The 13746-nt window shown below is 38.2% G+C and overlaps 2 protein-coding genes across 2 annotated transcripts in view; one reads left to right on the top strand and one right to left on the bottom strand.

Annotated features, from left to right (window-relative positions):
* Positions 1-5054, bottom strand: part of LOC124112008 (WD repeat-containing protein 36-like) — a 43987-nt gene extending 38933 nt beyond the window's left edge. The window contains exons 1-3 of the mRNA XM_046471976.2: positions 4817-5054; positions 1832-1859; positions 1089-1189 (exon numbers count right to left, since the gene is read on the bottom strand). Coding sequence (XP_046327932.2) covers positions 1089-1189; positions 1832-1859; positions 4817-4960 — 273 coding nt within the window. The 5' untranslated portion in view covers positions 4961-5054. The remainder of the gene's footprint in view (positions 1-1088; positions 1190-1831; positions 1860-4816) is intronic.
* A 256-nt stretch (positions 5055-5310) lies between these two features.
* Positions 5311-11872, top strand: LOC124112009 (NAD-dependent protein deacetylase Sirt6-like). The gene is made up of 5 exons (XM_046471977.2): positions 5311-5790; positions 6192-6377; positions 8590-8972; positions 10593-10786; positions 11237-11872. Exons 1-5 carry the CDS (start codon positions 5427-5429, stop codon positions 11409-11411), a joined length of 1302 nt encoding a protein of 433 aa, XP_046327933.2. The 5' UTR covers positions 5311-5426; the 3' UTR covers positions 11412-11872.
* Positions 11873-13746: the final 1874 nt, after the last annotated feature.

Genomic DNA, 13746 nt, shown 5'->3' with positions numbered 1-13746 from the left:
ACAATGGTCATGTTGTGAGGGAGAAGACTCTATAAACATTTATCTCAAATCAAATTTCCTCAAATTTTAACAAACTATCCTCGACAGAACCTGATAAACACATTTGCCCAACCACTTCACTAATCGTTAAACATTTCATGCATTTTTGTCACGTTTTTTTAGACTCCTCTCTGGTTTATACCCCTTCCAACATCTAGATTTTCCAGCCATCTTAAATATGAATACTTCACAGGCTTATTAATGCAAGACTTCTAGTGTGACGATGTGTGCAGCACCAACCATAGCCTCGTGACCATCAGCTCACCAGAATGCTTCGATGCATGCAGTGCTAGGGTTCCCAAAGAAGGTCATTCACAGAGATGCATGCATTTGACTGCCTTGTGTTCCGTACAGCTTCATTTCATTAGTGAATAAAAACTAAGAAATACATCACTACTGCACTGCATAGAAGCTATATCTATTCACAGGTGATGGAGATACATAGTGTATACAAACCAAAGAAGCAGTGATGACACATGTGATGAGTCCATGGACCCATACAAGGCCACACTTTTTAAATTTTATGTTTCACGGATTTATTCTAGCCTTCCTGCAGAAGGTCGGTCGAAATAAAAATAAGTAGCTATGTCATTTATTTATTCATATATTTATTTATATATATATTTATTTATTTATATTAAAAGTTCTTCTTGAATGACTTATAGTGATCTGGACATGGAATTTATGTTTTACATTTTATACTGAGGGTCTATCATGGTCTATATTATAAGCGGGAGTTATAAAAATTAAATATTTTTATGTTTAATTGGGGGGAAGGCTGCTTTTCGGAAGGGCGCAGGACCCGTGAACAGAAAAATAAAACATGTGTGGCCCACCTGACACTTGGAATCTGTCAGTATTTGTGTAAGTCCACTAACAACCATATATCATTCTTTAGCATGGAAATATTATCCACAACTGGGACATTTAAAAAGTATACCTGGACTTAAATGGTTTTCTGGCCCAGTCTTGATTATTAACATGCAGCCATGTCAGAGCTGAAATATTGCTGACTAAGGCAACATTTACTTCAGTTGACTTCCTAATACCTTTCTCCCTTTCTTGAAGGCCTGGATGGTTGTGCCGCAAGCAGAATACACATACTTGGCATCAGCTGCTAGGCAGGTAACATCAGCTGGATGAATATCACCTGGATGAAAGAAAACATCAGTTGACATTTCTTCACAAATGAAACACTTGAAAATAATTAATTCAACTGAATTAAATACTTATCTTGATAACTACCTTTTTTCTTCATGTTTTCGTAAAATTGAACTCTTTTACAATTCTGTAAGTCAATAGTCAGAGCTGTGGACTAGTTGGCTATAACCAAAACTGTCTACCCCTGGATATATAGACTAACCTGCTTGAGTTAGGATAATTTGACCCTTGCTATAGGATTGAGGCCAGCACAAATCACTCTCAGAATGGAAAATCTGATTATTTTGTAGCTCATTCGAGTCATTGGTTAATTAGGTGAAATGGAGTGTGCATGTGTGTGTGTGGCTGCTTGTACAAGTCTGAACTTACATTGGTTTTATGGTTCTAGCCCGCTGAGATACCATGCCCCAGTTTAACATGATACACCACTCAGAGACATTATACTGACTTTGAGCCCTACAGCCCTTGTTTTAGCCCCTTTATGCTGAGTGCCAGGCAGAGAAACAACAAATACCACTTTTAACATCTTTTGGTATGACACAACCAGGGGATTGAAACCATGGACCTTTCCGGACAGACACTATCCCTTAGACTACAGAGAGGTTCAACTGATTAATAAAAGGAAACTTACTGACACTGACGATACCAAGTTTGGAGCACTGAAAACAGAAAAGAATAATCAATTAATTATTGTCTCAACAATTCCAAACATGCATTGATAAATCATTTTGCTGTATCTATTAAACCCAAACCATCTGATTTAAGAAAGGACATACGCATCATCTGATGATAGAAATAACTATGATAACAGAATTTTTTTTCACAACAGGCAACACAAACAACCTCTTCCATTTGAAACACAAGACATAAGTAAAGCTTAATGAAATAATAGCCATTGTTCTCAGGCACCGGCTGCATCATCATAAAGTATGCCGCATGTTTTGTTTTTATTTACATTTTCAAAACAAACAAAAAATCTGAAATATTCTTTGTCTCGAAAACAAATCATTGTATAAGTGTATAATGCACACACTGGTAGTCAAGCGGTAGTCTAATACTGTATTCCAGTCTTTTACTCATCAAGGAATACATTCATGTAGGGAGGCCTTTTCCATGTTTCCTAGGTTGATTGTACACAACTGTTTATTTAGTTACACACTAGATTGAACCCCCTCCTCCCACCCCATCCCACCCCCCAAAAATACTACCTGCCTGCCCGCACTATATTTTCAAAAGCCATTGCTTGAGAACCAATTACTTCATTTTTTTTAAGCCTCATATTCGTAATGGTCTGTCAAAATATGGAAAAACATGATTACATTCAAATGTTTTTGTGCAATCTTGACCATTGTTTACCATCTCGTCTGTAAGATACAGTCAACGGAAATCACCGAGTAATTCCAACAAGAAGTCGTTTAGCAATAGTGGAACTTGCAACTAATGTGAAGAACTCTTTCATTTCAAAGTTTAATTTAGTCAAAACATGAAATAAAAATTAACATAAGTACTTTTAATTAAAATGACCACACCCATGAGGCACTGTACATAATATTCATGCAGGTCATTTCTTATATAATGTTTGCCATGAGCATGGCAGCACTAGTAATTTCAGTCCTGAATATGATTATAATAATGAATAATGATACATACTTTTGTTCTCAAAATATTAACACGAATACCAACTGGTAACTGATCACAAAAAGCAACAATGACTCAGGAAATTATCTATGTATATGTACTTGGATTGAATTTCCAAGTCTTACACACAAAAGTTCGCCTCGACAAAACTGAATGTTCATCAGTAGTTCAAGACACTCTTGTTGTGCCCTTGCTTCATGGCAGGAGCAGCAACAGGGATGCAAAGAGGTAACTGTTTCCAATGGAGACTATGGTCCATGCAGTGGTGCCCATTTCCAGTCTTAGCCTTGACATTGTAAGATGTGCCATGTGGGAAATTGAGTCATTTTCTCTGTGTGACTAGAGTAATACTGTTAGAATGATCATATGATATGATAAAATTTAAGATATTGAATGACTTCAATCAAACTTGCTGGGGTCAGTGTCACCCCGTCATTTCCCGTCTCGATCGTAGCGCCACCTGCATTATTATGAGTTTAGTCACTTCTATGTCCGTCCTATTGACCAATCAGATTCCACCTCTCACATCAGTTGCATTCGCTTCAAATGGCAGCAACTCGTTAGTCCAGCCAGAATATAACTCCATAATCCCAGCCTAGTTCAGCAAGGGTTGAAACTGGACTTTTATAGTCAGTTAACTCCCTTGCCTTGGGAAGGTATGGGGATGTTCTCGTTTGCCTACCTTCAGAAAACAGTACCACAAACTTTTCAAACACGTGACAATACCCTATGACATAATTTGTAGTAATTTGTTGCCAATCACACCGGTGAAACAATGCCCTGTGACATCAGGGGTCATCGAGTGTGCATAAGCTCCTCCCATTTATCTATGATCTCTACACGAAAATGTCATTGAATACGCCAAGCGCTGTGGAGAGTTTTGAATATTTGTTTACTAAATATAACCTGTGGCAGCGCATTTTATAGCAAGCACTAGTTTATGAAAGCACTTTTATTTTTTATATATTTTATATTTTTGTTTTTCTTGTAATTCAAGTGGCTAAAATGGTTATAAATGGGAACAAATATACATATATTATTTTTTCGGTTCATTAATTTTAATTATTATGCACAAGAATGCTGATTATTAGGGATATTATATTGGCGCTGAACACATGCAAATATCGCTAGTGTTTTGGTAGGTTACCCCGAACTCTGTCCTTAGCCCTTGGATCCCCTTTATGATCAATCATCCCTTTACGATCATTAGGGTTAGGTAAATCTACCCCTTTAGTGGCTATTACAGATTCTATAGCGGCTCCTAATATTCTTCACACAAAAACGTGGAGTAAATAGGATGAAAAGGTTTTATGTTGAATACTTTGGCTATTGGAAACTGTCCTGGAACATTTACGCAAGCCACTTTCACCGGTTACATTTTTTCAGTACTGATTCAAAAGCGAACTCACCGTTGTTTCATCACTAGCCATGCACATGCCTCCTTCTTTCCTTACTATTATCCAAATCACGAGACACCATGCCTACCCGTAACCTTCGTAAGTGTAATTCAACCCTTTTAATTCAGTTCTGTAACGTTGTAGGCATGACTAGGTAAATTTGCACTTTGTTTCACAGTGTGGATGTAGCTCAGTCGAATAGCTGTCCGGCACAGGAACTCGTTATTGGTCAGTAAATAAAAATATATACCCCCTATATTTAAGTACTTACATATAGCATGATATAGGGGGTATATATTTTTATTTACTGACCAATAACGAGTTCCTGTGCTGTCTGGCTAACAATACGAAGTTCGCGTCCGACGTATTCTCACAAAAACTGGTTGCTTGTCTTTGAGACATGAGACACGTGATTTTGTGGTACTGTATTCTAGAGGTGCTCCTCGTTTCTCTTTAGCCAATTTGAGCCTACGTTTAAGATTAGTGGAAGTAGGGCGCACTTATCGTGCCTTTATTGTTTGGTTTTAAAATATTGGTTTCGAATTATCATTTTAATGCTATTTGCAGTATTTTGCACTCACATTGTATGTGTGGAATGATTTTCCAACGCTGGTGCACACATAATTTTCTTTTTCTCTTTGGTGATGGCGTACAACAAGTGGGATGTCATTGCTCACATAGCCTAATGCCCGGTATCCAGAGAATATTTTGCTAGCACTTGGCATTGTTGCTGAGCTTTTGAAAAGAAATAACTTTAGGAAAATCACATGGCAAATTTGTTTTGATTCACCACGTGCAATTTTAAACCGGAAACAGTATTTATTCCCGCATTAAGATTAAACTGGTTCCACTGTTGGTACGCGACGCAAGCCTGACTCTTAAACTTTAGCTAGACATGAGCCCAGTCTAGCAGTGGCGGTCAATTATTTTACGACAACTTATTATTGATTGTAACTTAATATTAGGATATCATTTATGAAACTTAGCATTTGTCGTGTTACGAGAACCGACATTGATATATACACAAAATATGATGTAACTTATTTCAAGAATTAAAATGAGGTAAACGCATTCAGCCACCTGTTTATGGCACATAGGTTTGTTCTAAAATTGGATTTGCTTTTGATGTTGTCAGCAGAAACTTCAAGGAAAGGCAGTGTCTACAAACATCCGTAGTTTATAACTGTGATTATGAAGAAATGTATGTATATTGGTTGTCTCAGTGAAGACATTTCAAGCAATGACAATTATGTGGAAGTGAAAACGGTCCTTCCAAACGCAGCCGGACTGAAGAAATTGAAATCTAAACTGCAAATAAAATGGAAACGGAATGGAGAAGCAGTTTTCCATCGCACCTGTTGGAACGACTTATCGAAATCATCACGCGCGAGGAAAAAATATCCCAATCTACCAGTTTTGTCAGCAGAAGAAAAATGTTTGGTGAAGGAAGCGTCAAAGACAGCAGAGTTCTTTGATTCCGAACAATCTCTGAATGAGAAAGCAGCCAAATGTGCCCAGCTCATAAAGTCATCTGAGCATTGCACTGCATTCACTGGTGCGGTCAATAATAATCATGATAATATATTTATGCTTTTATCTTAAAAAGTACAAGAGTTGTTTATAAACTGTATAAATATTAGCAGTCCCTTGTGTGGTTGCAAAGTCTTACAGCTACGAACTGCTTGGAATTTACCATCAGACATCAGAGACCATAATCATGATAATGGTCTCTGCTGACATCTACTGGTGTCGCTAATAAATAGCTCTGATTAACGCCTACTGCATTTTAATAGAGACCGATGTTGATGTTGTTCCGGCCTCACAAGCTCTTGTCCGAGTGCATTAAAAACTGTAGAGGAAGTTTGAATATTGTCTTATTGAGGTTTTTTTATATTAAAGCTAATTTGAATTATTTGTCCTGTTGTTTGTAACCAATCACCATGGTTTCTGTCTCAGGTGCAGGCATTTCAACCTCTGCAGGTATCGGTGATTATCGTGGGAAGAGTGGAAAATGGACGCAACAGGATCAGGACGCAGTGGACATGGATGCAGTGTTGGGGACATCAGCAGAACCACTTGACGAGGAAGAAGATGAAGTAGTTGCAAAGAAATTAAAGAAATCCGATAGTCATGACAATGATGGTATGCGTTCATTCCAGGTCATGCCCATTCACTCTTTTAGACTTCAAGTCAAGTACATGGTCAGTCAGCATGATCAGTGTTAATTGTAGCATGAATCTGTCTCTGCTGAACCAGTCACTTCAAAATGTTTGAGTTTGTTTTCTGTTCAAATTAAAAACTGGAAATGAAACTATGGCTGGAACAGGTAACCTGGGTACTCGGGTCAGGTGGGTCCTGAGTAGGGTATCCACATGACTACCCGATCCTGTGGTTTGTCATGTGATATATAGAGGATTCATCACGAGTGTTTTTTAATATGGGAAATATCAACCGAGTCTTAGTTAATCGGTATTTGCCGAGCCTTCGGCGAGGCAAATACCGATTAACGGGACGAGGTTGATATTTCCCATATTAAAAAACACTCATGATGAATTCTATTTATCATTTTACATTTTTGCTTCCCAATTAAGGAATAATTGCATTAAACATTAACATCAGCAACTTGTCGAAATCTTACGTATAGATCGTGCGTAGTGATACATGTTTTCCATAGCCGTGTAAACCAAAATAAACAACCTCTTAACTCCTTTATGACATATTCCTTCGCTGAGAAAAAAAGTTCCTCGGATTATTTTAAACAAAATACTTGAACAGACTTTTGCAGAATAATTGAAATAATGTCTCCAACATCAAAGGTATCCATGTTGTTTGTTAACACCTACTCAAGTGTACCGGCGAAAAAAGTCCCACTTCCGGTTATCTAATTTGCATATCTAATTTGCATACTTATGTCATTGGGGTATGACATACATGTTTTTATGTCATAAGCTTATGTCATGAATAAATGCTTTAGTGAAATGATAAATACTGGTTAACGATATTAACAATAACCCTCCATGCTTACACTACAAGTCACTTATGTTTGCATTTATTTCCGAGTATGCAAGAATTCATTCTGACTTTTATTTGTTCAAGTAAGGATAATGCATCTATCAACTACAGTCTTTGCATGATCAGATCGTTGATATCAGAGCTCCAGATAAGCTGCGTATCTGCATAAAATACGCATCAGAAATGCAGAAATACCCAGTAAAATAAAATCCAAGCGTATCAAATACGCAACGAACATTACAGATACGCTTGAAAATAAAAATTGTGCGTATCATCAAAATATTGTGAAGTAACCCTGCGTATTCGATTAGCAAATCAGCAACTTATTTTGAAATTATAAACGGACATTCCGTCAACCTTGCCAAACTCCACGATGACAGTTTATACATCATGATCATTTGCCATCACACTTTCTTGTGGAAGTATCGTGGTATTTTTGAGTCCTATAAACCTCTCGAACCCACACGACACCAGTTTGCAGGGACTAGATGAATAGTGTTTTTAAATGTTTAACTTAAATACCCACATGTGTAAAAACTAGTGGGTAACAGAAATTTGAATACCCAGATAGAATTACTGATACCTAATGATTTTAAAATGCATGCGTAAAATACCCACAGCACCAAAAGCTTATCTGGAGCTCTGTTATATACATGTGTCTTATTAGTTTCTGCCAGGACTGGGGTGAAACAATTGATTTTGTAAAGTTCTACACAAGACACGTGTGATATTTGTATCACAAATGGAAACAACTTTGCGTTCATCATGATTGCTGACAGTTGTGTTTATTATTGTTCAGCTGTTGATCGTTTGATCAAACTCTGAATGACTCAAAGTTTTGCAGTGAAGGGAGCTATAAATCACACTTTTACTTTAATCTGTTAACAGGTTTAAAATGAACACTAATTCACCTGTGTATAAAGCTGTTAAAAGTTTTAGCAATAGTTTACAGATGCTATGAAATAGTGAAGTTTCAATATCCACAGGTTTCGAAATGTTTGACAATATAGCCAACTGAACAATCACTTGTCCTGAAAATATGCTAGACAATTGCGAAACATTGTCTTTAGCCTGTTTTAAAGCCTGATTTCAAAATGACTGGACCTCAGTTATTATTTTTTGCTTTTGTCTTCTGGACCAGCATATTTGTGGAATCCTGGAAACCGTACAAAAGATGTGGCGAGTGAACCCTTTATGAAGCCATTTTATTTTTTCGGAAGGGAAACACTCATTTTTTAATTCTGAAAAAACAAACAGCCCAACATCCAGATTACTTTTTAAAGTCATTTCTACATTGTTAGCACAAAGTAATTAAAATATGTGTTATTCTTTTCTTCTCCAGTCAAAGAAGAAGTTGAGGAAGAGGAGCCTGGCGGTGTGTCGTATGAATCTCTCCGTCCCACCTACACCCACGAAGCCATGCAGAAACTAGTGGAAAAAGGCTACCTTAAGTATATCATTAGCCAGAATGGAGATGGCCTACATGGCTTGTCAGGAGTACCAGCTGATAACATGTCAGAATTGCATGGAAATGTGTTCATTGAGATCTGTAACAAATGTAACACACGCTACAGTAGACCATACTACACGATGGATGACACAGGAAGTCAGTACTACGAGGAAGTTGAGGATTATGGGAAGTCAACAGTATCCAAGCCGCCTCATGCTAGAAAGTGTGACAGGTGTGGACTAAGTCACCGAACTGGACGCAGGTGTGAAAAAAAGGTCTGAATATTTATCAGTTTGGTATCATTTCTATTCTGGTATGAAAGGCACTTAAAGTTAAGAGTGTCTGTGGTTGATTTTCTTAATAACTACAATAAGCTTATGTAGAGGGGAATGTCCGAGTAACTCTCCATTCCTTGAAAATAATGGAGCAGAGGCCCATTATTTTTAAGGAGTGGAGAGCTACGAGGATATTCCCCTACTTAAAACTCATCCCTACTTTTACACTTTGACAAAATATTCTGTTGTGGAAAATATTTGAAAAATAAACCAGAACTCTTTGTAGACTGTATTTATATGCCGGGGAATGCGTTCTCTGCAGCTGATGCACATGCGCCAAGCTCTGTCGCGAGCTGACATTTACAATACATGGTACACGGCTCTTCATAATTTTGTTGGGTCCTAAACAAGTATCTATCAATCTATTTTGAGCTTTTAAGCATTATGCAAAATTATAAAAAATATTTCATAGTTAATTTCACACCATACATTCATGTGCCGCTGTAGCTGAGGTTGACAATTACACGTTCTCAAATCAAACGATGCGGGTTCGAACCCCGCTGGTGATACATGTTTTTGGGAAGAAAATGAAATTATTCACTTGTCAATAAATGTAAAAAATAGTTCCTTCCATTCCAAGTGGAAATTAATTCGAATGATGGTTCAAGATAATGTATAGTTGACAAACAACTCTCCATTCCTGAAGAAAAATGGTGCATTCAAACAACAGAATGACGTTACAGATGTGTTTTAATAAGGCTTCTGAGCATGTGCAGTGACATGACATCAATAAAGTCTTAGAAATCAAGTGAAGCATGTCAAATGTCACAGCCAGCGACCCCCATGTTCAAACCTTGACACAGTGAAGATCCGGATCAGAATAGATCTTCAGCAACCCATGCTTGTCGTAAGAGGCGACTAACCGGATCGGTTGCTCAGGCTCGCTGACTTGGTTGATGCATTTCATCGTATCCCAATTGTGTGGATTGATGTTCATGATGTCAATCATTGGATTGTCTGGTCCAGACTCAATTATTTTCAGACCGCCATCATAAACATAATAAAGCTGGAATATTGCTGAGTGTGGCATTTAAGAACAAAAAATAAATAAATCATACCTTGAACTCCCCAGATGTATTACAGAGAGCACCCTAAAATAGAAATTAGATAGACCCTGTAAATGAAAATGTTTTGCATCATTGTATGGGTTATTCATGATTTAAATTATAATTGTGTCATACAGCCCATTTAATCCTGTTTAACACTGGCATTCTTTCCAAATTGTGATGCATATACTGTGTATATAAATTAGACACAATACTTACACAAGGCAGGACTGGACACCATGTTAACAATAACCTTATAGATACTGTTTTTTCTAATTTTAGGGTTTAGAGAATATTTGCTCAATAATTTGCTTGGTTCCATCAAAATGAGATTGTTTCATCTTTTGTCTGTCTGAGAAACTGTTAACTGATAACTGTAAATTAACAAAAGTGTAGTCTTATAAGCTGTACTGAATAAAGTGCAAGTGAATTTATCTGTGTTCCGTATGAATCTCTATCATGTTTGTTGACATATATTGTGAACCATATGAATATATTCATGTGTAATTGTCAGGGCTGCAAGGGACATCTCAAAGACTCCATCATCAACTTTGGTGACCTCCTGGAAGAAGATATCCTTGACCGAGCCAAGCATCATGCAGAATGTAGTGACCTCATGCTGTGTCTGGGGTCCACACTGATGGTGACCCCTGCGAACTCTCTAGTGGAGATGACTAAGGAACCACACAGGCTGGCTATATGCAATAGGTACAAACCTTTTCTTCTTCATTCATTCTTTTGATGGCAGCATTGGTGACTCTGTACATTAATGCCTGCAATTTTCAGAGTTATGTCCCTTAGTCTTGCCAGAATCCTATGATTGTGGGTTCAAAACTCAGATTCGCCCGGATTATGATTCTTTGTTTGTCGGTACCGTACAGGTGATCATAGGCTTCATCAACATGATAACTCCTGTTAGATCTTTATCACTTCGGGCTTGTTAAGCTTTGTTAAAGCAGTCTTGCTCTTGTATCTCTAATATTTTGCCAAACATTTTACAGCTAAAATTCTAAAATCTGCAGGCTTGTTTGGGGCCCTTACAGCAAACACTTTTTGATGCAGTGATGACAATTTCATGTCCGTGATGTGAAACAACATTGACCCACGTTATGTCTTATGGTTGACATCTGATCTACAACAAGATTTCTTGTGTTCCAGACAGAAGACTCACATGGACCGTAAGTTGGGCGGAGGTGTGCGTGTGTTTGGGGACTGCGACGTGTTCATGAAGGAGGTGATGAGAGGGGTGCTGGAGGTTGAGGAGCTGACCACGTGGGAGGAGGCAAGACAAAAGAGGATGAAGCACTATGACAGTCAGAGGACGCCAGTGTGACTTGGAAGGGGAAAGGCTATGTAGCCTCCTATTAGTGCTGGCAAAGGAGACTCCGATGTTAAGACTGTTGTAACTCCCCTTCTCTTGCCGTGACAAAGTCTGTGTATCCATCCATCCATTTCTGGCTCAAAATGAGGAATCTTTCAGGGAATCATCAGTAAATTGGACACACATTATTGGCCAAGTCTTGTTCAGTTTTTAAATTTTCAAATCATTTTTTGTTTCCATGTGCTAGAAGTTGAAGAAGACATTATTTTGTGATAGTGGACACAATTAATATATTTTGGGTGTTGCCCCTTATACATCTTTACACATTGTCCTTCATATATGATATATATATATTTACACACTCTTCAAACATTTTGTATGTATATTTATTTATTTTATGACATGATGAAATAGACCCATTGCAGATATTTTGAGCACTTGTACTTCAATTTAATAAACAACATTTTTTTTAATTGTTATTTGGTTTATATCTAACCTGACTGAACTTTTTAAGTGAGCATGTGTCAGGGCCTGCTTGTCCAAGGCCGGCTTATGGCATCAGTGGCACCTGCTTACATCAGCTCTTCAGAAACCACTGGGGCAATTACTCTCAAAATTCATATTTATACTTAACAGGACACCCGAATTTGTAAAAGTTGTTTGAATTATAATTATTTGAACAAACTATGACAATATATTAAAGATTGGAACAAGGATTGTATGTCATGGTGATTTACCATTTGGAGCCTTGTTCACCATCAGGCTGGTGTTTTTCCAGTAGATGAGCAGACAGAGAGAGGCTTCACTATATAGATCCTTGTTCACCATCAGGCTGGTGTTTCTTTGTGTGATGAGCAGACATAGAGAGAGGCTTCACTATATAGATCCTTGTTGACCATCAGACTGGTGTTTCTTTGTTCGATGAGCAGACGTAGAGAGAGGCTTCACTATATAGATCCTTGTTCACCATCAGGCTGGTGTTTCTTTGTTCGATGAGCAGACGTAGAGAGAGGCTTCACTATATAGATCCTTGTTCACCATCAGGCTGGTGTTTTTCCAGTAGATGAGCAGACATAGAGAGAGGCTTCACTAGATAGATCTTTGTTCACCATCAGGCTGGTGTTTCTTTGTGTGATGAACAGACATAGAGAGAGGCTTCACTATATAGATCCTTGTAGACCATCAGACTGGTGTTTCTTTGTTCGATGAGCAGACGTAGAGAGAGGCTTCACTATATAGATCCTTGTTCACCATCAGACTGGTGTTTTTCCAGTAGATGAGCAGACATAGAGAGAGGCTTCACTATATAAATCCTTGTTCACCATCAGACTGGTGTTTTTCCAGTAGATGAGCAGACATAGAGAGAGGCTTCACTATATAGATCCTTGTTCACCATCAGACTGGTGTTTCTTTGTTCGATGAGGGACGTAGAGAGAGGCTTCACTATATAGATCCTTGTTGACCATCAGACTGGTGTTTCTTTGTGTGATGAGCAGACGTAGAGAGAGGCTTCACTATATAGATCCTTGTTCACCATCAGACTGGTGTTTTTTCAAGTGATGAGCAGACGTAGAGAGAGGTTTCACCATATGGATCCTTGTAGATCATCAGACTGGTGTTTCTTTGTGTGATGAGTAGACATAGAGAGAGGTTACACCATATGGATCCTTGTAGACCATCAGACTGGTGTTTCTTTATGTGATGAGCAGACATAGAGAGAGGTTTCACCATATGGATCCTTGTAGACCATCAGACTGGTGTTTCTTTGTGTGATGAGCAGACATAGAGAGAGGTTTCACCATATGGATCCTTGTAGACCATCAGACTGGTGTTTCTTTGTGTGATGAGCAGACGTAGAGAGAGGCTTCACTATATAGATCCTTGTTCACCATCAGGCTGGTGTTTTTCCAGTAGATGAGCAGACATAGAGAGAGGCTTCACTAGATAGATCTTTGTTCACCATCAGACTGGTGTTTCTTTGTTCGATGAGCAGACGTAGAGAGAGGCTTCACTATATAGATCCTTGTTGACCATCAGACTGGTGTTTCTTTGTGTGATGAGCAGACGTAGAGAGAGGCTTCACTATATAGATCCTTGTTGACCATCAGACTGGTGTTTTTTCAAGTGATGAGCAGACGTAGAGAGAGGTTTCACCATATGGATCCTTGTAGACCATCAGACTGGTGTTTCTTTGTGTGATGAGTAGACATAGAGAGAGGTTTCACCATATGGATCCTTGTAGACCATCAGACTTGTGTTTCTTTATGTGATGAGCAGACATAGAGAGAGGTTTCACCATATGGATCCTTGTAGACCATCAGACTTGTGTTTCTTTGTGTGATGAGCA

Source organism: Haliotis rufescens, unplaced genomic scaffold (assembly GCF_023055435.1).
Source record: "Haliotis rufescens isolate VD_foot unplaced genomic scaffold, xgHalRufe1.0.p SCAF_2, whole genome shotgun sequence".
NCBI lineage: Eukaryota > Metazoa > Mollusca > Gastropoda > Lepetellida > Haliotidae > Haliotis > Haliotis rufescens.
This window is presented reverse-complemented; position numbering and strand designations above follow the sequence as displayed.

Coding starts and splice junctions, on each gene's coding strand:
- LOC124112009 (XM_046471977.2), top strand. CDS start 5,427: ATGAAGAAATGTATGTATATTGGTTGTCTCAGTGAAGACATTTCAAGC. Junction 6,378..8,589: donor CGATAGTCATGACAATGATG/GTATGCGTTCAT, acceptor TTTCTTCTCCAG/TCAAAGAAGAAGTTGAGGAA. Junction 8,973..10,592: donor GACGCAGGTGTGAAAAAAAG/GTCTGAATATTT, acceptor TGTAATTGTCAG/GGCTGCAAGGGACATCTCAA.